General features: G+C 42.3%; 1 protein-coding gene and 1 long non-coding RNA gene across 8 annotated transcripts in view; one reads left to right on the forward strand and one right to left on the reverse strand.

Moving 5' to 3' along the window:
* Positions 1 to 910: 910 nt before the first annotated feature.
* The window catches only part of ZNF462 (zinc finger protein 462), a 157,154-nt gene continuing 134,418 nt past the window's right edge, over positions 911 to 23,646 (reverse strand). For all 7 annotated transcript variants that reach the window (XM_042242925.2, XM_027964144.3, XM_027964141.3 and 4 more), the window contains 3 exons: positions 9,403 to 9,535; positions 5,060 to 5,183; positions 911 to 3,721 (listed from right to left, as the gene is read on the reverse strand). In XM_042242925.2, coding sequence (XP_042098859.1) covers positions 3,514 to 3,721; positions 5,060 to 5,183; positions 9,403 to 9,535 — 465 coding nt within the window. In that variant the 3' untranslated portion in view covers positions 911 to 3,513. The remainder of the gene's footprint in view (positions 3,722 to 5,059; positions 5,184 to 9,402; positions 9,536 to 23,646) is intronic.
* On the forward strand, positions 3,643 to 7,749 carry LOC121818596 (uncharacterized). The gene is made up of 2 exons (XR_006058578.2): positions 3,643 to 3,748; positions 7,453 to 7,749. It is a non-coding gene; the product is annotated as an uncharacterized LOC121818596 (long non-coding RNA).

A 23,646-nucleotide genomic window follows, 5' to 3' on the forward strand; every position in this document is an offset into this window, starting at 1 on the left:
CTCTCTTGTAAGTCTTCTAAAATCTTTGTGAAGATGATAAAGAAGGAAGGGTGAAAATCAAACGTTTACAATGGGCTCTGGATGTAAGTCATTCTTAACACTGATGAGGGCAGACCGTGTACAACAGCTTTGAGATTAGAAATCAGTGCTGTTGATTTTAATTTACTCTTCTAGGTTTCATGACTATTAGTTTTTCCTTTGATTTATAACAGGGTAGCTCAAAGAATAAGTTAATGATGATAATTACTGGTGCGGGATGCATAGTAAGATAGTTTGTGGCAATGGTTGTGACTTGCAGTTAGATGAAAATAACTGTGCTCACGGGTTCAGGGTCCCCAGATGATGTTCAGTCACTGGCATTTCCTCCTGAAAGTTCACGCTGCTGCTGCTGCTGCTAAGTTGCTTCAGTCGTGTCCGACTCTGTGCGACCCCATAGACGGCAGCCCATCAGGCTCCTCCGTCCCTGGGATTCTCCAGGCAAGAGTACTGGAGTGGGTTGCCAGTCATACACCACTTTGATTCACATTTTTCTTTTTGGCCATGCCGTGCAGTTTGTGGGCTCTTAGCTCCTCAATCAGGGATCAAACCCATGCACCCACGGCCCCTGCATTGGGAGCTTGGAGTCTTTATCACTGGACTGCCAGGGAAGTCCCTGTTCCCATTTTTGACAGAAAACATTCCCTTCATAAAATTTCCCCAGTTGGTTATAAATATCTGATGCAGAAATCTTAACATTTAAAAATCCCAGCTCATACCTCACCTTAAAGTCACCTTTGCTTTTCATAATGGTTTCGATTCAATGGTTTGAAATAGCTCTCATGCACATGTACTGAAAAAGCAATGCTGTACAATTTCTACATTTCATATGTGTAGTCATATCTGTAAATGATTTCCAACAGATGCACATAGACACATGTGAAAAAAATTCTTTATTAATTTCTCACATTTCATTACAAAATGTATGTTGCAAACAACTTGAATAACCTACTTGTGTGTTTTTTGTTGTTGTTTTTTTTTTTTTTAAACCCTTGGCTTCAAGAACTCAGGATCTCCCTATCTTTTATCAAGTTTTGGGAAACACTGATTATCGGAGTCAATAGGTTATCATTTGCTATTTATTTTCTTCTCTCAAGCTCTGAAAAAAAAATGTCCTCTGTATAAATTAAACAAAAAAAATGTTGTAAATTCTATGTCATTACAGTCAACAGAATTATAATAATGCATCCAAAATGTGCGGCCACAAAATATCAGGTATATGTTTGAAAAAAGAAAAAAAAATGACATTCTAGCCTTGTTAAAAGGATAATGGTCCCATATTTTTATTAACAGGTTAGCAAAACAAAATCCAATGGATTACAATATTTACATGTTATTTGAAAAATAAAGTAGTGATAAAAGCATGTCACAATTATTTTCTTTTTTTCCTTTTTTCTTTCCTTTTTTCTTCCTTTTTTTTTTTTTTTTTTTTTTTGCTTTTTTGGTAACCATTACAAACACCCAATCCAGGTATGGAACTGTTTAGCACATTTGAAATGAGGCCAATTAAAAACAAATATGGACACAAAATGAGTCTTTGTCTAGATAGTTCACACTTTCCCATATTCTGGTTTCCACATGATGGCCCCCATCCCTAAAAAAAAAAAAAAATTAAACACCCACAAAGAAAAATTCTTAACAGCAAGAAAATAAAAGAAGAACATGCTTTTCAAGTAAGCACTTATTCCACAAATGCAGTATCTTTCCATGGATTTTATTTGAAGCTGTGTGGGACACTGTCATCTCAGCAATTCCCTTCCCTTTCTCCCCCCTCCCCCAACCCTTCCAAGTTAAAAAAACAAACAAAAAAAAACCATGAAAACCAAAGGACTCACACACACACACACACACACACACACACATCCAAGCTCTCTCACACACAGGCTTCTAAAACCTAGGATTCAAGGAAAGTTCTACTTTTTTGGAACGAAACCCTTTGTTCACAATCAGAACGTATTATAAATGTAGACTGAGATTTAGTCTAAGCTGCTCCCTCCTGAAAAAGCTAATATGGGGAAACAGAGCAGCTGGCAGCTAGATTAAAAAAAAAAAAAAGTAGTTCTCCAGGCTCCTTGTAGGATATAAGTATTTCTTGAACACTCTCACCAAAGGGATGGAATTTGACACATCCCCTTGTCCTGAAAAATAAATGAGAATCCTCCCCCCCCCCCCCCAAAAAAACCCCACAATGCAAACAAAAACAGAACACAGATTTAGAAATCACACACAAAAGCCAGCCCATCCTAACAGAGATTATTTGTGTGAGACGGATAATGTGTAAATTTGACAGCAACAAAAGGGTGAAGAGGACTTCCTCGTCTGGCCCACAAGCTGCATAGAGGTGCCGAAAAGTTTGGTTCTTTAGTTAAATTAAAAAAACGTTAACTTCTTTGTTATTTCCATGTTTAAAATAAAAACATTCCTATTCACAAAAAACTAAATCTCCCTTGCCCCCAAATGAAAACAACAATAACAACACACACACAAAAAACAATTTATATGAAAACTGAATTGTGCTGTGTTTGTAACACTCAAACTGATAGAAAATAAACATGTGGCAAACAAAACTCCAAAGTCACCTTAAAATTAGCTCACATGAAATCTACCAAATTCTAAATTATAGTTGAACACTAATAAACAGCTTACCTGGAATAAAGGATGACAATTCACAAACATTTATCTAATAATTAAAGTCTGTTTCTTTTTTTTTGTCTTGTTTTTTACTAAAATAATTAAAAAAATCACAGTATTTTAAGAAATAAAACCCACGTGGGGATTTTAAGCACAATTTGTGTTCCTTTCTTTAAAACTCTTTTTTTTTTTTTTCTCCATTCACCATCTTGCCCAGCAGTTCTCTCTACATTTAACCACAATGACGACAGGTAGTACTGACAAATGCAGAGAATTCCCTTGGTTAAGTTTGAGGTACTAGGAAACAGGTGACTGTTTTATGCAAAGCAGTTTTTTTTTTTTGTTTTCTGTTTTTTTTTTTTGTTTTTGTTTTTTCTGTTTGTTTTTTCCCAAAGCGGCTGCAGTTAGGTCTTGAAAAAGCTTAAGGTATTAAAACTATAAAAACGCACCAAAACTTGTGCGTCAAAAAGTTGTTCCCCTAAGAGAAGTCTTCTACTGTCACGGAGCTTCTGTTTCCACATACTGTCCAAGACCACCATAGTGCACAGGTGTGCAAGGGAGGTGCTTCCGGTGCTTCCGCAACAAACGAAACTTCCACGATGAAGATCCGGAAGGAAAGATGTAGTGATGGAAAAGGAGCCACATATTCCAACCATTTAAATAACTTTAATTTACATACTCACTCACACAGGTACCAGTGCTTTGAAAATAGATTGTTCAGTCCTAAAAAGCAGCTTTGTTCTGTCTTCTCTTTTCTGTCCCCCCCTTCTCAGCCCAAGCTGGCCCTCCCACTTTTTTTTTTCATCATGGTTCAAGTAAGGGGTGATTAAGAATTTCACCAAATGCTTATTCTTTTTTGGCCTCTGCATTCTCCAGGAGAGATTTGTCAGCAGCTACGACACAGATGGCTACTGGTTCGTTCTTTAAGGAAAAGTCTATCCCGATTGTTCCATCATCTTCCTTTTCCTCTATAGAGGGCATCTTAATACTGTCCTCCATGTTACCCTTCAGGTGGGTTTCTTCTCGGCTCACCTGCTTGGTGTCATTCAATGCCCTGGGAAAACATTCATGGGAGTGACAGGTGAGTATATGTATTTTTTCCTAGTTAAAAAAATTATTATTTTTTTATATTCTTATATCTCTGATCCTAAAAAGGTCTTGGGGGTCTTACAAGTGCCACAGACAAATTGACTGGACTGTGAGTGATTTATCCCTGCTATCTGTTATACTCAGCTCATGTATTTCTGGTATCTTATTAAAAATCTGAGCCTATAAAAATGAAAAGAAAATGAAAACGTTGGTCGCTTAGTCATGTCTGACTCTCTGCGACCTCGTGGACTGTAGCCTGCCAGGCTCCTCTGTCCATGGGATTCTCCAGGCAAGAATACTGGAGTGGGTTGCCATTTCCTTCTCCAGGGGATCTTCCCAACCCAGGGATCAAACCTGGGTTTCCTGCATTGCAGACAGAGGATTCTTTAACATCTGAGCCAGCAGGGAAGCCCTATCCATTATTATACCATGTTTTGATTACATCATTCTTTGCTTCTAGAGCAACATAATGATCTTAAGTTCCCTCCTATACTGGGAACAATACAGTCATAAGTGGTCATAGCAAGAACTGTCTTATGCTCAGATCTATCAGAGGAACCTAGAAAATGCAGATTTGCTATACCTATCAGGACTAAAAGTGCAACTCGGGGATTAAAGAGTTAACGGAAAGACCCACAGAAATGAACAAAAAGCAAGAACCTGAAGATGAGACCCTTGTCTCATCCTAGTTATATTCTGGGAAGCTTAGTTACATTCTCTGAAGTTTAGATACTACCTATTTCTGGGGCATTTTCTGCTTAAGGGACCAACTCCTAGGCTATCCCAGCGTCTGCTGGCCTGGAAGTGCCTTGTCTAGGGGACAGTGTTATGTTCAAGGGTCTTAGGAGTGTTCTGCAGGTGTGCTCCCACCTACCTGGGAGGCAGGCAGAAGCGGGCTCTGTCCCCGAGGCAGAGCATTGAAGGCACCAAGAGGTGCGTGGGAAGGTTCAAGGCCACTCGGGGAGTGAGTCATCACAGAGGCAGGAACAGAAGCCAGATCTCTGGACCCCGGTCCACGCTCTACAGAGAACGTCATGCTAACGAAAGCTGAAGGGACACGGGCTGGAGAGAGCGCTATACTTCTACACGAGGGCTTGAGCAGGATCTGTCATTCGTAAAGACGATCTCTCCTCCTGTGACTCGTGTCTGGGTGACCATTTTAAAAACCAGCGGAAAGGGAGAAACCCAGTTCGTGACCAACTGCCTCTCCTCCCGGACCCGGAAGTGTGACACAGAGGGGTCTACGTATTGTCGGGAGCCACCGCCACCTCGCACGATGAGCGAAGGCCTTCACGGGACTTACATGCCGTGTCTCAGCACGTGCCTTTCCCACTCAGAGCCCTGGGAAAACGCCCGTCCGCAAAATTCACACGGAAAACGCTTCTCAGTGTTGATAGCAGCCCCGTGGTCAGAAAATCTCAAGAGATCTGTGAGGAGAAAGCAGGCGTATTACCTGTGAGCTGGAGGGGCAAGGAGATGTCAACGTTCATTAGGAGCCTCCTCCCATTTCCAGATTCCTTACTTTTTCTCCTGCTGGCCTTTCACCAAAGGATTGTTTCTTGAAACTCTCGAGAACTGTTCCCACGCCCTAGGCACCCCCACCTCTGTTCACCTCCCAACTGTTTCTGTCACCAATAACCCGAGTTTGTCTTAAGAACCCCTTCTGTTCATTGCAATGGTTTCTGAGCGTTTTCTTCTATCACATCTCTCCCTCCTGTGGAGCTCTGTCTTGGTGCCTCACAGTTTAGCACCTATTCATTTCCTATTGAACACAGCTTTTCTCCACTCACTAACAAGAACATAGGCTCCTGAAAGCCCCAAGGCCAGGTCACGTTGTAGGAAGACCTCAAGGTTTCCACACGTTCCAGGGAAAGCCGAGGGCTCACCACTTGTGGCCCTCTGCCATGGATATCTTAATCTGCACCTCCCAGGGTGCTGCAAGCACTAAACGACGCCCGAAAGCAGGAACGCGGATCCCGGACGACGGGGAGACGGGAATGTGACAGCACGTCCTCAGCTAGTAAGGGGTTCTGGCCAGCTGCCCTCCATCGGTGTATTCTTGAACATGGGGACGTGCAGACGCCTTTCTGGACAGGTCTGTTGTAATCAAGTGCCGACTATCATTTACTTCCTCACGGCCCTGAGGGGCCTGCTAAATGGGGACTGACTGGCTAATTGTTTGGAGGCCCCGCCTCCTGGCAACCTCAAAGAGGAGAGCTTATATGGCCTTTGTGTTATCCTGGGTCCCAGGCCCATATGTCTTTCATTATAGCACAGAGGGCCAGATCTTCACGTGGGTAATAAACAGCAGGACCTAGACGGCTCTGCAGCCACGCTGAAGAGTGAGGGCTCACAGACAAACGCTGCTCATCTCTGCCCCTCTGATCACCATGTGCCTGGACTCACAAGGTGTTACAGGAAGGTGTCTCCTGGTTGAAATATTCCATCTAATAGAAAAATAAAATCCTCAGGATGATGTTAACAGGCTAGGTGTCTCTGAGCTGCCTTCATCTGCAGCACAAAAAGCACTGTGAATGGGGCCAGTTCGAACAAAAGATGAAACATTTTCTCACAAATTAAGAAGATCACCACACAAGCCATTAAAAATAATTGCACAGACTATCTTCCTTGATTCTTTTCATTGGAAATGAGACAGCACCATCTGCTCTGCGCATTAATTCCTTAGCAGGGATTATCTTGGGCAAGAAATCAACAGAATGCCTTCCTGACTCCTCCCAACTGCATAATGAGAGGGGGTGGGGAGGACACTGCTTGGGCGCATTTTGATTTCTTCAGGCCTGGATTCCTCCCTTTCAAAGTCCCTCCGAGCTGCCTTCTGAGGCAGGACCTGCCGTGTGGCCTTGGTCAGGCTTGACCAGGCCTTCCTGTGTTGGGAAGGCACGCTGGCAACGGGGTAGCCCCAAGGACATGAGCCCCCGGAACGGAGCGCCTGACGAGGGTCTCTGCTGCCAACGAGGGGGCCTGCTCCTGGCACACTCACTTGCTTACCCTGAGGAAACATGAAACCAACCATCTATTCTCTCCAACGGCTCATGCTGTTTCATCCTCAAAGGAGGAGGCCAATCATTACCTGTCACACAGCAAACGGCTTCCATTAGCCCCAGAGCTGTGCTAACGCCACCTCCCGCTCTCTCTACTCCTGGAAGACAGAACGTCTGGCAAAAACACCCCGAGGCTACTGTGTGCCGTTTCTTCTTGTTGGCAAGAACACACCTAGATGGTGGAAAATTGATTCCAAGGCGATGAGACAAAGGAGGCTGTTCTTTCAAGAATCAACGAGGGGGTCGGGAAGGTTTTCCCCAGTAACGTGACTGGAAGTTACTCATGTAAATCCCCTGCCCTCTGAGAGAGGAACACAGGCTTCTCCACCCCCCAGTCTTTTCTCCCCATGCGGTTAAGGCTTATGAATGTGGAGGCTGTGCTTTCTAGGGAGAAGCGATCAGACACCATGAAGTTCTTCTCAGGCAAACTGAGCTGAGCTGGGCTGATGCCACAGTACCCGTGCGAGGGGGCAGCTGGGCGGTCAAGGAAACATGGCTGGTGCCGTGCATATTTAGCTGCCTTCTCATCGTCTACGCTATTATTTTGGACGTGGCACCGGGAAGGGGAGGACTAACAGGGCTTCTTGCCTCTGCAATGCTTATAACCTGTAAAACCATGCATGCTTGGTTCTAGAGATTAAAAAGTCATGGTCTCCAATGAGGGATAATTCATTTCCTGGGGAGGAATGATGGGGCACAGAGCCCTGTGAAGACAAGGAGCCCATGCACCCTCTGCCGCGTGCTTCCTCTTTGAGGGAACTCCGGTAACAGTGCACAGACGACGTTAAAGACTTCATCACTAAGGACATACTTGTGAAATGCTTTTTAAGAGAGAAGGAAGAGAAAATTTAAAACCCACGCTTCCTGAATCACAGCCGTTGTAAGAAATAGATCACTGTGCCCCCTACTAATAAAAGTCATAACTTTACAAGGGCAATCAGTCTATATGGTGTGGGTGCTCTATTTATCCATTGACCACAGGCACGGGGGTTCAGAAGCCAAACTGGATCATCACTTGGCTGTGGTTTCCTGCTATAGCAGAGATAAAACATGGAGGGATGGGGTGGAAGTCAGGAAAAATCAGGAAAATGAAGAGGGAGAACCTTGGAAGAAAATGACCAAGTCAGCTTTCTAGGCTGGCAGACTAGGAAGAAAAACCAAGAAATTCCACAAAAGGAAGCCTTACAATGAGGCTCCAAAGACCACTGAATTGACAGAATTCAGGGCCAGGTTCCCATCAGTGAAGAATATCCACAAAGGGTAGGGGACGTGGTATAGTATGTAAAGACAGTTTCCTTTGGAGCCAGAAGACTTAAACCCAACCTCCAAGTGTTTTCATTTTAACGTTGAACATGCTCTTACATATTCTGGGCTTTTATTTCCCTACTTGTAAAATGTCAATTAATGCCATCTACACTGCAGGGTTTTATCATTAAGTCGTGACTGTGTTCCAGTAACTGGACTAATAATATTTGTGTGCTATCTCATTTAAGATTTACGTGACCCTAAGGAAGTGACCCTAGGAAGTTGTTATTATTAGGATGATGAATGGGCAGGAAATAAAATAATTCACCCAAAGTCATATAACTAAAAAGCAGCAGAACTGGGAGCCAAATCCATAGAGACCAACTGCAGAGCCCTCTAACCGTATATAAGATTAAATAAAAACCACTGACACTGGGCTTGGCCCATAATGATATTCCACCATGGCAACTGATACCATTCTCCTCTTTAGTGGGATGACATCGTATTTATTTCTCAGGTTTAGGTTATCCATGTGCTTTTGATAGGTCTGCAATAACTACAGTAAGATATCCCAACCTATATATCCCTATATTCTTTATGTAGTATCTTGGTTTTTCCACAATATTCTATGTTCAACAATACAGAATACCAACTCTAGATCATGTAAGTGTATGTCTACAACTAAATATACTTCAAAAAACTTCATCTTGAAAATAATTATGGAATCACAGAAAGTTGAAAAAAGCAAAAAAGTCCCTCAAAACTTTGCCTACTATCCCCTGTAAAGACAGTCAAATGCCACTGGTCTCCTCTCTCTCTCTTTACAAAGCAAAAGCAGGAAGCCAGAGGGTTAAGAGGAGGGCCATGCAGAAGGACACGTGGAGGGGTTCGGACCTCAGGCTCAAGCCCTCTGTGGCTCCCTCCCCCCATCCCCAGCAAAATCCACCCCAGCAGCAGCAATTTTAAATATGCATTCAACTGGAAATTCATTTACATTCCTCGATAGCTTTTACAGGAACATCCATCTTGCTGTCTGTCCTTACTCTGCAGATTCCCCAGATAACAGTTTTCCTGAATAAAAACAAATCATCGCCATGTATTTTTTAACAAATGTATATCTACAGTTAAAGAGAAAACGTCTGTTTTCCTTGGAGTTTCTCTAGCTGGTAATAGTTTACAAAGACATGGCCCCTGACGTGTTGCAGCCAGTCTGTTCTGCTACTTAACGAAGAAGGATCATTCCTTCTGTTCCTCCTCCAACAACCTTCTGCCTCCCTTCTGTCTCCCCACGGCCAGGCTGGATGCCATCTGGGGCTCAGGGGGCAGGGACGGGACCAACCTCTGTCATCAGCCTTGCTGTTCATCTCTTCTTCCTTGTCTTCATCGTCACTGCTAGAGCTCTCCATCTTCTCCTTCATCTGCTCCAGCTGATCCAAGTTAACCCGTCCAACCAGCTCAAAGTTTCGGCTTACCTGAAAAAGACCCCAAAACAGTGGAATCACAAACCTCAAGTGAACGCCATTCTCCCTGGAGGACAGAGCTGTCCAGTGTCATTTTCCTATGGGTGTGTTTTTAGAACCAGGACCAAATTACACCAGTGCCTAAGTGGTCCTTTTCTTCATTTTGACCCTCTTACAGGCACATCTGTCTTCTGCTCCCATGTTCATTTTCACTGGCACTGTCAATACTGGACTTTCCTGACCAAATTTAGTAGAAACGTGAACTGTAGTTAGCTGAAAATCAAGTCTCATGAAGCCTGAGGTATAGAATAGATGTCCAATAAACGTTTTTTGAGTTTAATTCAAGGATGTACCTTTCATGTGTGTGTGTGAGTTGCTCAGTCGTGTCTGACTCTTTGTGACCCCCATGGACTGTGACCTGCCAGGCTCCTCTGTCCATGGAATTCTCCAGGTCAAAATACAGGCGTGGGTTGCCATCTCCTCCTCCAGGAGATCTTCCTGACCCAGTGAGTGAACTCATGTCTCCTGCACTGGCAGGCAGATTCTTTACCATCAGAGCCACCAGGGAAGCCCAAATTTCAAATACATCTAGAGGGAAAGTGGCTCTGTAAGTAATCTGAAAACAGATTAGCAGAGAGAGTCCCAACATTTCCACCACAACCTGGAGGGCTGTGGGGCTGTCCCAGCTTTGACCAAATGACAGTTGCTCAATTCCTAACTCTAGTTTAAGTGTCAGACAGTATTGTTATTATTTAGTGTTACTACTGTTTCTGAGGCTGACCACAGCCTGTTCATCACAGCTGGGATTATCTGAGAAAAATCTAGATGACAAATCCCTAAAAACTCTTTTAAACTGTGGCTGATTTGTGTTTACATAAAATGTGGTTAGAATAATGTGGGACTCCAAACTGGCTTCAAAAACATCATCCAAGAGAAACAAAAACTCACCCCGTGAAAACTCCGTGGGGATATTCTATTTGGGGTTCTCATAACAATGGTAGCACACAAAGTCCCCCTCTTCAATTAATCTGTTTTCCAAACTTCTTCAGTTGCATGCACAGAATGATCAAGAATGACAGCACAGGAGCCAAGCCAACAAGATGACTCAGACCAGCACGGTGATGGGTTCCATGCTTTCCCTGGTGGGGGCCAAGGGAGGGGCCCATGAAGATAAATGAGACCCACTTCTGGCCTCCAGAGGCATAGAGTTTTGAGTTGAAGAGGGAAGACAGACTTCATTAATTAGACTCCAAGGCAGATTTCCATAGCTGCTACAGTCGAGATAGCACGTAATGAGGGTGCAGGAGATGATAAGGAGAATTTACAAGACGGTTCCAAAATGTTCCCTGGGACCAGCCTGGAACAAAGATGTGCTGAGCACCACCAATTCCATATGCCTGGCAGATGCAAACATCATCAACTGGGACAAATGCCCGACAGAGAGCCTCAGAGTATAAGGGCCGGCAGACAGTCCTGTGAGAAAGTTTAATACGTGTCCCCACAACGCCATGCGTCTGCGCGGGGGGTGAGGGTGGGGGTCGGGTCAGCAGCGTTGCAAACGAGGAAGAAAACTCGAGATATAAAGCTCTCTTAGAGAAACAATCCACTGATACAACTCTAAGAATGAAATCAGTTGACTTGGAAAACAGCTCAGCATGAGGGTGGAAAAGAGGTCTTCACTGATCACAGCACGAAACCCTGAGGGAAGGCAAATTCCTGTTTGCTCATGAAAAAGTTTTAAAAATGATTAAGATTGAACGGCATCACCGACTCAATGGACATGAGTTTGAGTAAACTCCAGGAGATAGTAAAGGGCAGGGAAACCTGGCGTGCTGCAGTTCATGGGGTTGCAAAGAGTCGGACACGACTGAGCAATTGAACAGACTACGGTGAAGAGTACGGTGAAGAGGAGGAAGCCCAGTTAGAATCTTTCTTCCTCTTCCTTCCCTCTAAGAGTTCACGGTACCAGTCAAGAAAAGGACTTTTGCTTAGACTGCCTTTCTAATTAGGGTTTTATCTACTGTCCTCATGCCTACAGACCTATATAGATTTTAAAAATATTTATTTTTATAACAAGCAAAAAGGGAGGGCACAAGGAGCAGGAGCTTTGATGTCAGACAGAGCTGAGTTCAAGTTTAGGGTTTGCCATGAACCACAGGACTCTGAACATACATGGCCTCAGTGTCCTTGTCTGTGTCGATAAAGAAGGTCAGCACAGTATCCGAAACACAACAGTTCACCAAATTGTGGTTTCCCTTTCCCTTTCTGGGACTGTGGCCTTTTCCAATTCTGGCTTTTGGAAATGTGTATAAGAAGCATCATAAATGCATATTTATGAAGTTATGTTTTACCACAAAGTCTACATTTTAATCAAATAGCATTTATGACAAATATCTGAATAAAAGTTTTCTGGGTTGCCAGTTTTTGTTTTTTTTTTTAGGAAAAGGAGGCAAGATTCCAACTGGCCTAATTCTGAATTATGCAAAGAAAAAATATTTTGAAATGATTGGTACTTAAAAGGGCAGCCTTTTCCTATCACTTTCTCCCCACTTTCAGCCAGGTCAGCTACAGGCATGTGCAATGGGCAGGAGAGGTGGGCACTGCCAGGAAACAAAAATAATGAGACCGAGAAAGGCCAAAAACAATCGTCAAGCGCCTTCCTTAATCCAGCAGTTTCGCTCATTCATTCACCGATTCATTCATTCAGGACTCCCAGCGGCCCTGCCGTGTGCCAGGCCCTGTGCCTATCAAGGAACTCAGAGTGACAGAAGGAGATCTGTCACCAAACCAAATGTTATTTTTTCTTTTCCGCCTTCCTCTTTCTTCTCCTTTTACAGGAAAACTGTTAGCATTTTGGATTTTGTACAATTTTAGGAGTGCGTGACATTTTCACGGTATAACATTCACCCAAGGGGCTCACCTAGGATGTATCTGTCCTAAAGATTTCTAAAATCTTTGTTTAAAAATAAAAATGATTTTTTTTGCTATGTAATTAGAAGATTTTAAATTAAAAATTCTTTATAGGGTTGAGTTCTTACTATACCTTTAATCTCCAAACTAGCAATCTAGGATTCATCTTCATACAAAAGGAAGCCTTCCGGCTGCATTTCTGAGCCTCTGTCCCTTCCCTCCCTCCTGCCAGATTCCCTGTGTACATTCTTACCACCTCTTATATCTATCCGTCCAGTGCGGTTGAATGGAGAATTTTTTTTTTTTTTTAATTAAACCTGCTCATGTCAATCTCTGCTTGCCCTGAGGATAAACCCCCAATTTCTTACTGTGGTTTATGTGTCTGATTATCATCTTACATTCTGGCCCACCCTCTCCCTTAAGCTGACTTCCCTTTGCTCCCACAACCCCAAACTTATTGAGGTTCCTGGAACAGGCCAATCTCTTGATTTTGGGCCTCTTTCTGCACAGGCCGTAACTTCTGGGTGAAACTCTGTCCAGCCTGCCTCCCTGATGTGGTTTCTCCTCAGCCTAACATACCAGTCTCGCTCCAAGGTCACGCATCTGGGGGACATTCCCTCAATTCCTCCTTGGTTAAATATCCTTGCTCGAGGCTTCCACAACAGCCTCCCCTGCCCTCCCCTTTTACATAGCCCAGGGAACTGTAGTCAGTATCCTGGAATAACCTATGATAGCAAAGAATACATATATGTGTAACTGAATCACTTTGCTGTACATCTGAAACTAACACAATGTTGTAAATTAACTACATTTCAATTAAAAATAAACTCAGTAATTAACATCTTCTGGCCTGCCTCCCCAACAGAACAAACTCCATGAAGACAGACACCCCGCAGCTGAGCCAGATCTGCACTGGCCAGCGAGGTGTCCAGACTGAAGTGGGCACGGTTCTCACCTCCTAATTACTAGGTGTCTGCATTTTCATTTAATATAGTTTTCTTTCCCATAAACACATACAATGAAAAATTAGCAAACAGAAAAAAACTCAAAGAAGTTGTTATATTTCTGGATCTCTGTTCTCTATTCACAGATGATGTACAATACTGCTTTTTTATGCCTGGTATGACATAAATATCAATCTCTGTATATATCTATTTAATATATGTATACATTTAATATAGGTATACATCCAATCACCACAAAATACTTTGTCAAGTGAGTATGTTATAGTTTACTTGACTCTTCCCATGTGAGTTTACCTTTGGTTATTTCTGGCTTTTCACTATTAAAAATGCAGTAGTAAGCCTTCCTATATAAGGCTTTCATGCTTAGTTTTAGCCATGGCAATCAGAAAAGAAAAAGAAATAAAAGGAATCAAAATTAGAAAAGAAGTGAAACTGTCGCTGTTTACAGCTGACATGAAAACAATATATGGAATATCTTAAAGATGCCACCAGAGAACTACTAGAATCCATCAATGAGTTCAGTAAGATCGCAGAATATAAAATTAATACACAGAAATGTTTTAGACTAACATTCGAGGATCAGGAGGAGAAATTAAGGAAACAGCTCCATTTATTATCAGAAAGAATAAAATACCTAGGAATAAACCTACCTAAGGAGACAACGGACCTGTACTCTGAAAATTGTAAGATGCTAATGAAAGAAACTGAAGAGACAAACAGATGGAAAGCTATACTACGTTCTTGAATGGGAAGAATCAATATCGTCAAAATGATTATACCACCCAAAGCATTCTACACATTGAGTGCAATCCCTATCAAATTACCAATGGCATTTTTCTTCACAGAACTGGAACAAAAAATGCTACAACTTGTATGGGAACACAAAAGACCCTGAATAGCTAAAGCAATTCTGAGAAAGAAAAACGGATCTGGAGGAATCAGGTTCCCTGACTTCAAATTATACTACAAAGCTAGACATCAAAGCAGTATGGCACTGGCACAAAAACAGAAATACAGATCAATGGAACAGGATAGAAAGCTCAGAAATAAACTCATGTACCTATGGTCAATTAAAATGAGGCAAGAACATACACTGGAGAAAAGACAGTCTCTTTGGACAAGTCATGGTGGACAGTGCTGACAAAAGGTGGTCCACTGGAGAGGTCAATGGCAAGCCACTTCACTATTCTTGCCTTGAGAAAAGTATGAAAAGGCAAAAAGATATGATGCTGAAAGATGAACTCCCCAAGTTGGTAGGTGCCCAATACGCTACCGGAGAAGAGTGGAGAAATAAAACCAGAAAGAATGAAGCGACAGAGCCAAGTGAAAATAACGCCCAGTTGCAGATGTGACTGGTGATGGAAGTAAAGTCTGATGCTGTAAAGAGCAATACTGCACAGGAACCTGGAACGTTAGGTCCATGAATCAAGGGAAACTGGAAGTGGTCAAATAGGAGACGGCAAGAGTGAACATCGGCATTTTAGGAATCAGTGAACTAAAACGGACTGGAATGGGCGAATTTAACTCAGATGACCATTATATCTACTACTATGGGCAAGAATCCCTTAGAAGAAATGGGAGTGGCCATCATAGTTAACAAAAGAGTCTGAAATACAGTACTTGGTTATAGTCTCAAAAACGACAGAATGACCTCTGTTCATTTCCAAGGCAAATCATTCAATATCACGGTAATCCAGGTCTATGCCCCGACCAGTAGCTGAAGAAGCTGAAGTTGAACAGTTCTATGAAGATCTAGAAGACCTTCTAGAACTAACAAACACCCCAAAAAGATGTCCTTTTCATTACAGGGGACTGAAATGCAAAAGTAGCAAGTCAAGAGATACCTGAGGTAACAGGCAAATTTGGCCTTGGAGCACAAAAGAAGCAGGGCAAAGACTAACAGTTTTGCCAAGAGAATGCACTGGTTATAGGAAACACCCTCTTCCAACAACACAAGAGAAGACTCTCCACATGGACATCACCAGACGGTCAATACTGAAATCAGACTGATTATATTCTTTGCAGCCAAAGATGGAGAAGCTCTGGATAGTCTGCAAAAACAGAGGAGCTGACTGTGGCTCAGATCATGAACTCCTTATTACCAAATTGAGACTTAAATTGAAGAAAGTAGGAAAACCACTAGAGTATTCAGGTATGACCTAAATCAAATCCCTTACAATTATGCAATGGAAGTGAAAAATAGATTCAAAGGATTAGATTTGATAGAGTGGCTGAAGAACTATGGATGGAGGTTTGTAACACTGTACAGGAGGCAGTGATCAAGACCATTCCCAAGAAAAGAAATGCAAAAAGGCAAAATGGTTGTCTGAGGAGGCCTTACAAATAGCTGAAAATAGAAGAGAAGTGAAAGGCAATGGAGAAGAGGAAAGATACAATCATTTGAATGCACAGCTCCAAAGAATAGCAGGGAGAGATAACAACAGAATCAGAAAGACTAGAAATTTCTTCAAGAAAATCAGTGATACCAAGAGAACTTTTCATGCAAAGACAGGCACAATAAAGGACAGAAATGGTATGGACCTAACAGAAGTAAAAGATATTAACAAGAGGTGGCAAGAATACACAGAAAAACTATACAAAAAGATCTTCATGACCCAGATAACCACAATGGTGTGATCACTTTCCTAGAAACAGACATCCTGGAATCCGATGTCAAGTGGGCCTTAGGAAGCATCACTATGAACAGAGCTTGTGGAGGTGATGGAATTCCAGTTGAGCTATTTCAAATCCTAAAAGATGATGCTGTGAAAGTGCTGCACTCAATATGCCAGCAAATTTGGAAAACTCAGCAGTGGCCACAGGACTAGAAAAGGTCAGTTTTTATTCCAATCCCAAAGAAAGGCAATGACAAAGAATGTTCAAACTATCACACAACAATTGCACTCATCTCACATGCTAGCAAAGTAATGCTCAAAATTCTCCAAGCCAGGCTTCAACAGTACATGAACTGTGAACTCCCAGATGTTAAAGCAGGATTTAGAAAAGGCAGGAGAACCAGAGATCAAACTGCCAACATCCGCTGGATCATCGAAAGAGGAAGAGAGTACTGAAAGAAAAAGCATGAAGTAAAGCAAGTACTTCTGCTTTACTGACTACACGAAAACCTTTGATTGTGTGGATCACAACAAATTGGAAAATTTATCTGCCTCCTGAGAAACCTGTATGCAGGTAAAGAAGCAACAGTAAGAACGGGACATGGAACAACAGACTGTTTCCAAATCGGGAAAGGAGTACATCAAGGTTGTATATTTTCACCCTGATTATATAACTTATATGCAGAGTATATTATGAGAAATGCTGGGCTTGATGGAGCAGAAGCTGGAATGAAGATTGCCAGGAGAAATATTAGTAACTTCAGATATGCAGGCGATACCACTCTTAAGACAGAAAGTGAATAAGAACTGAAGAGCCTCTTGATGAAAGTGAAAGAAGAGAGGAAAAAGCTGGCTTAAAACTCAACATTCAGAAAACTACGTTCATGGCATCTGGTCCCATCACTTCACGGCAAATAGATGGGAAAACAATAGAAATAGTAAGAGACTTTATTTGGGGGAGGAGGCTCCAAAATCACTGCAGGTGGTGAGTGCAGCCATAAAATTAAAAGATGCTAGCTCCTTGGAAGAAAACCTATGACCAACCAAGACAGTGTATTAAAAATCAGAGACATTGCTTTGCTGACAAAGGTCCATCCCGTCAAAGCTATGATTTTTCCAATAGTCATGTATGGATGTGAGAGTTGGACTGTGAAGAAAGCTGAGCACAGAATAATTGATGCTTTTGAACTGTGGTGTTGGAGAAGACTCTTGAGAGTCCCTTGGACTTCAAGGAGATCAAACCAGTCAATGCTACAGGAGATCAGTCCAGAATATTCACTGGAAGGACTGATGCTGAAGCTGAAACTCCAGTACTTTGGCCACCTGATGTGAAGAACTGACTCACTGGCAAAGACCCTGATGCTGGGAAAGATAGAAGGCAGGAGCAGAAGGGTATGACAGAGGATGAGGTGGTTGGATGGCCTCACCAACTCGATGGACATGAGTTTGAGCGAGCTCTGGGAGCTGGTGATGGACAGGGAAGCCTGGTGTGCTTGCAGTCCATGGGATCGCAAAGAGCTGGACATGACTAAGGGACTGAACTGAACTGAGTCAGTAAGTAGTACTGGGAAAACTGGACAGCTATACGTAAAAGAATGAAATCAGAACATTCTCTAACATCATACACAAAAATAAACTCAGTTCAGTTCAGTCGCTCAGTCGTGTCCAATTCTTTGAGACCCCATGAATCACAGCACACCAGGCCTCCCTGTTCATCACCATCTCCCGGAGTTCACTCAGACTCACGTCCATCGAGTCTGTGATGCCATCCAGCCACCTCATCCTCGGTCGTCCCCTTCTCCTCCTGCCCCCAATCCCTCCCAGCATCAGAGTCTTTTCCAATGAGTCAACTCTTAAACTCAAAATGGATTAAAAACCTAAATATAAGACTGGATACGATAAAACTCTAAGATTAAAACGTAGGCAAAATACTCTTCGACATAAATCACTGCAGTATTTTTCTATCCAAGAGAAATTTAAAAAAAAAAGGGGACCTAATGAAACTCAAAATGTTTTGTACAGCAAAGGAAATCATCAATGAAATGAAAAGACAACCCACAGAATGGGAGAAAATATTTGAAAACGATGTGACCAGTGAGGGAGTAATGCCTAAAATATATAAACAGCTCATACAGCTCAGTATCAAAAAACCAAAACACCCCGGTGGACAGAAGATCTAAACAGACATTTCTCCAAAGAAGACATATGGCCAATAAATATATTAGAAGATGCTCAACATTGCTAATTATTAGAGAAATGCAAATTGTAACAACAATTATGTATCACTTCATACTGGTCAGAATGGTCATCACTAAAGAGTTTACAAGTCGGGACTTCCCTGGCAGTCTGGTGGTTAAGACTCCCTAAGTTTCCACAGTAGGAGACACAGGTTCGAGCTCTGGTTGGGAAACTAAGATCTCACATGCTGCATGGTGTGGGCTCCCACCAAAAACGTCTATAAACAACATGTGCGGGAGAAGGAGGAGAGAAAAGGGAAACTTCCTACACGGTTGGTGAGGATGTAAATTGGTACAACCACTATAGAGAACAATATCAGTCAGTTCAGTTCAGTCGCTCAGTCGTGTCCACCTCTTTGCCACCCCATGGACTGCAAGCACACCAGGCTTCCCTGTCCACCACCAGCTCCTGAAGCTTGCTCAAACTCATGTCCATCGAGTTGGTGAGGCCATTCAACCATCTCTTCCTCTGTGGTCCCATTCTCCTCCTGCCTTCTCTCTTTCCCAGCATCAGGGTCTTTGCCAATGAGTCAGTTCTTCACATCAGGTGTCCAAAGTATTGGAGCTTCAGCTTCAGCATCAGTCTTTCCAATGAATATTTAGGACTGATTCCCTTTAGGATGGACTGGTTGGATCTCCTTGTAAGTCCAAGGGACTCAGGAGTCTTCTCCAACACCACAGTTCAAAAGCATCAATTCTTCAGCGTTCAGCTTTCTTTATAGTCCACTTTCACATCCATACACGACTACTGGAAAAACCATAGCTTTGACTAGATGGACATCTGTCAGACAAGTAATGTCTCTGCTTTTTAATATGCTGTCTAGGTTGATCACAACTTTCCTTCCAAGGAGCAAGTGTCTTTTAATCTCATGGCTGCACTCACTATCTGCAGTGATTTTGGAGCCCAAGCAAATAAAGTCTGTCACTATTTCCAGTGTTTCCCCATCTATATGCCATGAAGTGATGGAAGCAGATGCCATGATTTTAGTTTTTTGAATGCTGAGTTTTAAGCCATCTTTTTCACTCTCCTCTGTCACTTTCATCATGAGGCTCTCTAGTTCCTCTTCACTTTCTGCCATAAGGGTGGTGTCATCTGCATATCTGAGGTTATTGATGTTTCTCCCAGCAATCTTGATTCCATTTTGTGCTTCATCCAGCCCAGCATTTCACATGATGCACTCTGCATATAAGTTAAACAAGCAGGGTGACAATATACAGCCTTGACATACTCCTTTCCCAATTTGGAACCAGTCTGTTGTTCCACGTCCAATTCTAACTGTTGCTTCTTGACCTGCATACAGATTTCTCAGGAGGCAGGTAAGGTGGTCTGATATTCCGATCTCTTTCAGAATTTTCCACAGTTTGTTGTGATCTACACAATCAAAGGCTTTGGTGTAATCAATAAGGCAGAAGTATATGTTTTTCTGGAACTCTCTTGCTTTTTCTATGATCCAGTGGATGTTGGCAATTTGATCTCTGGTTCCTCTGTCTTTTCTAATTCCAGCTTGAACTCCTGGAAATTCATGGTTCACGTACAGTTGAAGCCTGGCTTGGAGAATTTTAAGCATTACTTTGCTAGCATGTGAGATGAGTGCGATTGTTGTGTGATAGTTTGAACATTCTTTGTCATTGCTCTTCTTTGGGATTGGAATGAAAACTGACCTTTTCCAGTCCTGTGCCCATTGCTGAGTTTATCAAATTTGCTGGCATGTTGAATGCAGCACTTTCACAGCATCATCTTTTAGGATTTGAAAATAGCTCAACTGGAATTCCATCACCTCCACTAGCTTTGTTCATAGTGATGCTTCCTAAGGCCCACTTGACTTCGGATTCCAGGATGTCTGGTTCTAGGAAAGTGATCACACCATTGTGGTTATCTGGGCCATGAAGATCTTTTTGTATAGTTTTTCTGTGTATTTCTTAATATCTTCTGCTTCTGTTAGGTTCATACTATTAAATGGTATAGACCTAACAGAAGAGAACACCACAGAGGTTCCTTAAAGCTAAAAATGACTCAGCAACCCCACTCCGGGGCATAAATCTGAAGAAAATCATAATTTGGAAAGATGCATGTACCTCAACGTTCAGTGCAGTACTGTTTACAATAACCAAGAAATGGAAGCAGGCTAAATGCCCATCGACAGAGAAATGAACACAGAATACGCGGTACATCTACACTACTTGGGCTTCCCTCATAGCTCAGCCGGTAAAGTATTTGCCTGCAATGATGGAGACCCAGGTTCAATTCCTGGGTTGGGAAGATCCCCTGGAGAAGGAAATGGCAACCCACTTCAGTATTCTTGCCTGGAGAATCCCACGGACAGGGGAGCCTGGCAGGCTACAGTCCATGGGGTCACTAGAGTAGGATACGGCTTAGCAACTAAACCACCATGTACTACTTAGCCATAGAAAAATGAAGGAAAATGCCATTTGTAACAACATGGATGGACCCACAAATCATCACACTCAGTGAAGTAAGTCAGAGAAAGACATTTATCATACGGTATCGCTTATATGTGGAATCTTAAAAAAATGGCACAAATGAACATATTTACAAAACAGAAATAGGGTTATAGATGTATAATACTAACTTACAGTAATGGGGGGGGAGAGGGGTAGGGATAACGGGGAGATTGGGATTGATATATACACACTACTATATAGAAAGCAGATAACTAATAAGGACCTACTGTATATCACAGGGGATATTCTGTAATATTCTGTAATAACCTATATGGGGAAATAATCTGAAAAATAATGGATATATATGTATATATATTCAATATATATTCAAATATATATATATTTGAACCGCTCTGCTATACACCTAAAATTAATACAACACTGTAATTCAACTATACTCTAATATAAATTTTTAAAAAATAGATTAATTAAAAAAAACACAGTAGTAAGACTTAAAGTATATAAACGTTTCTTTCATGTTTAGATCTTACAGGCTAAATTCTTAGACATGAAATTGTGTCAAAGTCAAATGATATACAGATTTTGTATTACAGTTCCAATATATTTCTAAGTTGGCTTCTAAAACGTTCATACTGGTACATGATCAGTACTTTCTGGACCCAGAAACTGGTGGGTATCTGACCAACTTCTTAATGGGCCAGAAGACCTATGGAGGGACATTCACTTTTTTTCTTTGGAGACGAGAAGCAATTTATCACCTTGTTTCCCAAAAGGGCCACAACAGAGGGAGAAAGAGAGCAAGGCTGAGTGTGCGTTCTAGAACCTGGCTGCTTGGAGCCTTCTGAAGGCAGAAGAAGCCATCCACGCTTTTAAAGGGTAGACTGTTCAAATACATAATCACTCAAGACAGTAAAGGGATTTGTGAATGTCCATGAACCCAAAGTCACCTGTGAGGGCTACTGACACAGAACTGTGTGAAAACTTGTCTGGTAAGGAAGTGAGATGAAGTGCCAATGAGCAGCAAAACCTGTCCCCCTTCACACTGAAGTGGGGACACTGCAAACCCTTCCACGCTCACGCTGGATGCTCAAGCTACAGCACTACATTTGTCTCTTTGTTAGTTGCTTGTTAGCCAGGCAGCAAAATGGTTTTGATCTGTCCTTAGCAGAGGAATGTCCATACTAATTCTTACTTCTAAGAATTCTTCTAAGAATTCGAGATCTTACTTCTAAGAGGAGAGGAATGTTATGTGATTTACAAATATAACCAAGTTGCACGTGCATTTTCATACTGTCCTGGGGAACAAACCAGTTTTGCAGGAAAGACTGATATAAACTTGCTTGTAAAGGGAAGAATGACACTGGGCGCTCTCATCTACAGGTTGCCTAGCAGACATCAAGTGGAGGAGATGATGATGAAGAAAAATCTACTTAACCTTGCCAGAGGCCCCCTCCTAGCGACTTTTAACACTTGTACATTGAAAAAGAGACACCCAAGCAGGGTGTGCACATTACCTAACGGTGCGTGCTCACGTTAAGGAGAAAGGCCAAGCGAACTTCTTACTTCTACAAGAAGTGACAGCAGAGAACATGGAAAAACTGCCTCTGACATCAGAAATGACCATGTCAGTCACAAACTGAGAATATGTAGTTACAAAGACTTTAAAGGACTTATGGCCCAGGCCAGAAAATTTTTCTGCCAAAGGCCAGTTGAGCAAGTTTTCTTAGGCTTTCTGGACCACACAGTCTTGTCACAACTACTCAAGTATCCTCTGTCTTGAAAGCAGTCACAGATAAGACGGAAATGGATGAGTGTGACTGTGTTCCCAGGAAACTGTACTTAGGGACATTGAAATTTGAATTTCATGTAATTTCACATGTCACGAAATATTACTCTTTTGATTTTTGTCAACCTATTAAAAAATGTCAAAACCATTCTTGGCTGTCAGACCATATAAATAGGCAGTGGTTCTGATTTTGGTCCACGGGCCAGCGTTTGCCCACCCCTGACTTAGGCTTTCAGGTGGCTTCCCCAGTGGATCTTCTTTGCCTGTCTCTGAAAGTCAGAATGGGAATGAGGGAAAGGAAGCCGTGGGACAAAGGTTCAGCGAAGTGTTGTCTCTACGAATCTTACAGGGAGATGGTCAAAGACGCAGGTAAAAGTCGTGAATTCTCAATGAGCCTTTCAATCAGAGCTCTTGGAAAAGCTTCTAGAAAGCAGCCCAGCGTATTAAGGTTCTATGACAGATGAGTCATGGCACACTTGCTAAGCAAGTATGCTGCCGTCCTATTTGATAGAAACTTTTATCCAGTACTTACCATGCTGGCTGTGACTCTGTTTAAGCTCATCTCACTTGCTTGCTTATAAACTCTTCCAGGGTAGCAACCATTTCTTACTTAGTTTTATAGGCTCAGTGCAGAGTATAAGGCCAGTCATCTAGTTGACACATGTTACTGAATTTACCAGAGGCAATCATAAAGTATAAAGTATAAAGGACTTCATAATATTGTATGCCAAGGTATAAATTTGCTTGCTAATAAAACTGGACATTTTTCTAAAAGATTTTGTTCTCAGTTTAGTTCAGTCGCTCAGTCGTGTCCGACTCTTTGCGACCCCATGAATTGCAGCATGCCAGGCCTCCCTGTCCATCACCAACTCCCGGAGTTCACTCAGACTCACGTCCATCGAGTCGGTGATGCCATCCAGCCATCTCATCCTCTGTCGTCCCCTTCTCTTCCTGCCCCCAATCCCTCCCAGCATCAGAGTCTTTTCCAATGAGTCAACTCTTCGCATGAGGTGGCCAAAATACTGGAGTTTCAGCTTTAGCATCATTCCTTCCAAAGAAACCCCAGGGCCGTATTCTAATGCTTACCAAATAATTATATGCTAAAAATTAATACAGTCATTTTTACACATATCACGTAACCCTTATGATCATTCTGCAAGCTATGTGTCATCTTCCATATCTGTAG

This window comes from Ovis aries, chromosome 2 (genome assembly GCF_016772045.2).
Source record: "Ovis aries strain OAR_USU_Benz2616 breed Rambouillet chromosome 2, ARS-UI_Ramb_v3.0, whole genome shotgun sequence".
Classification (NCBI taxonomy): Eukaryota; Metazoa; Chordata; class Mammalia; order Artiodactyla; family Bovidae; genus Ovis; species Ovis aries.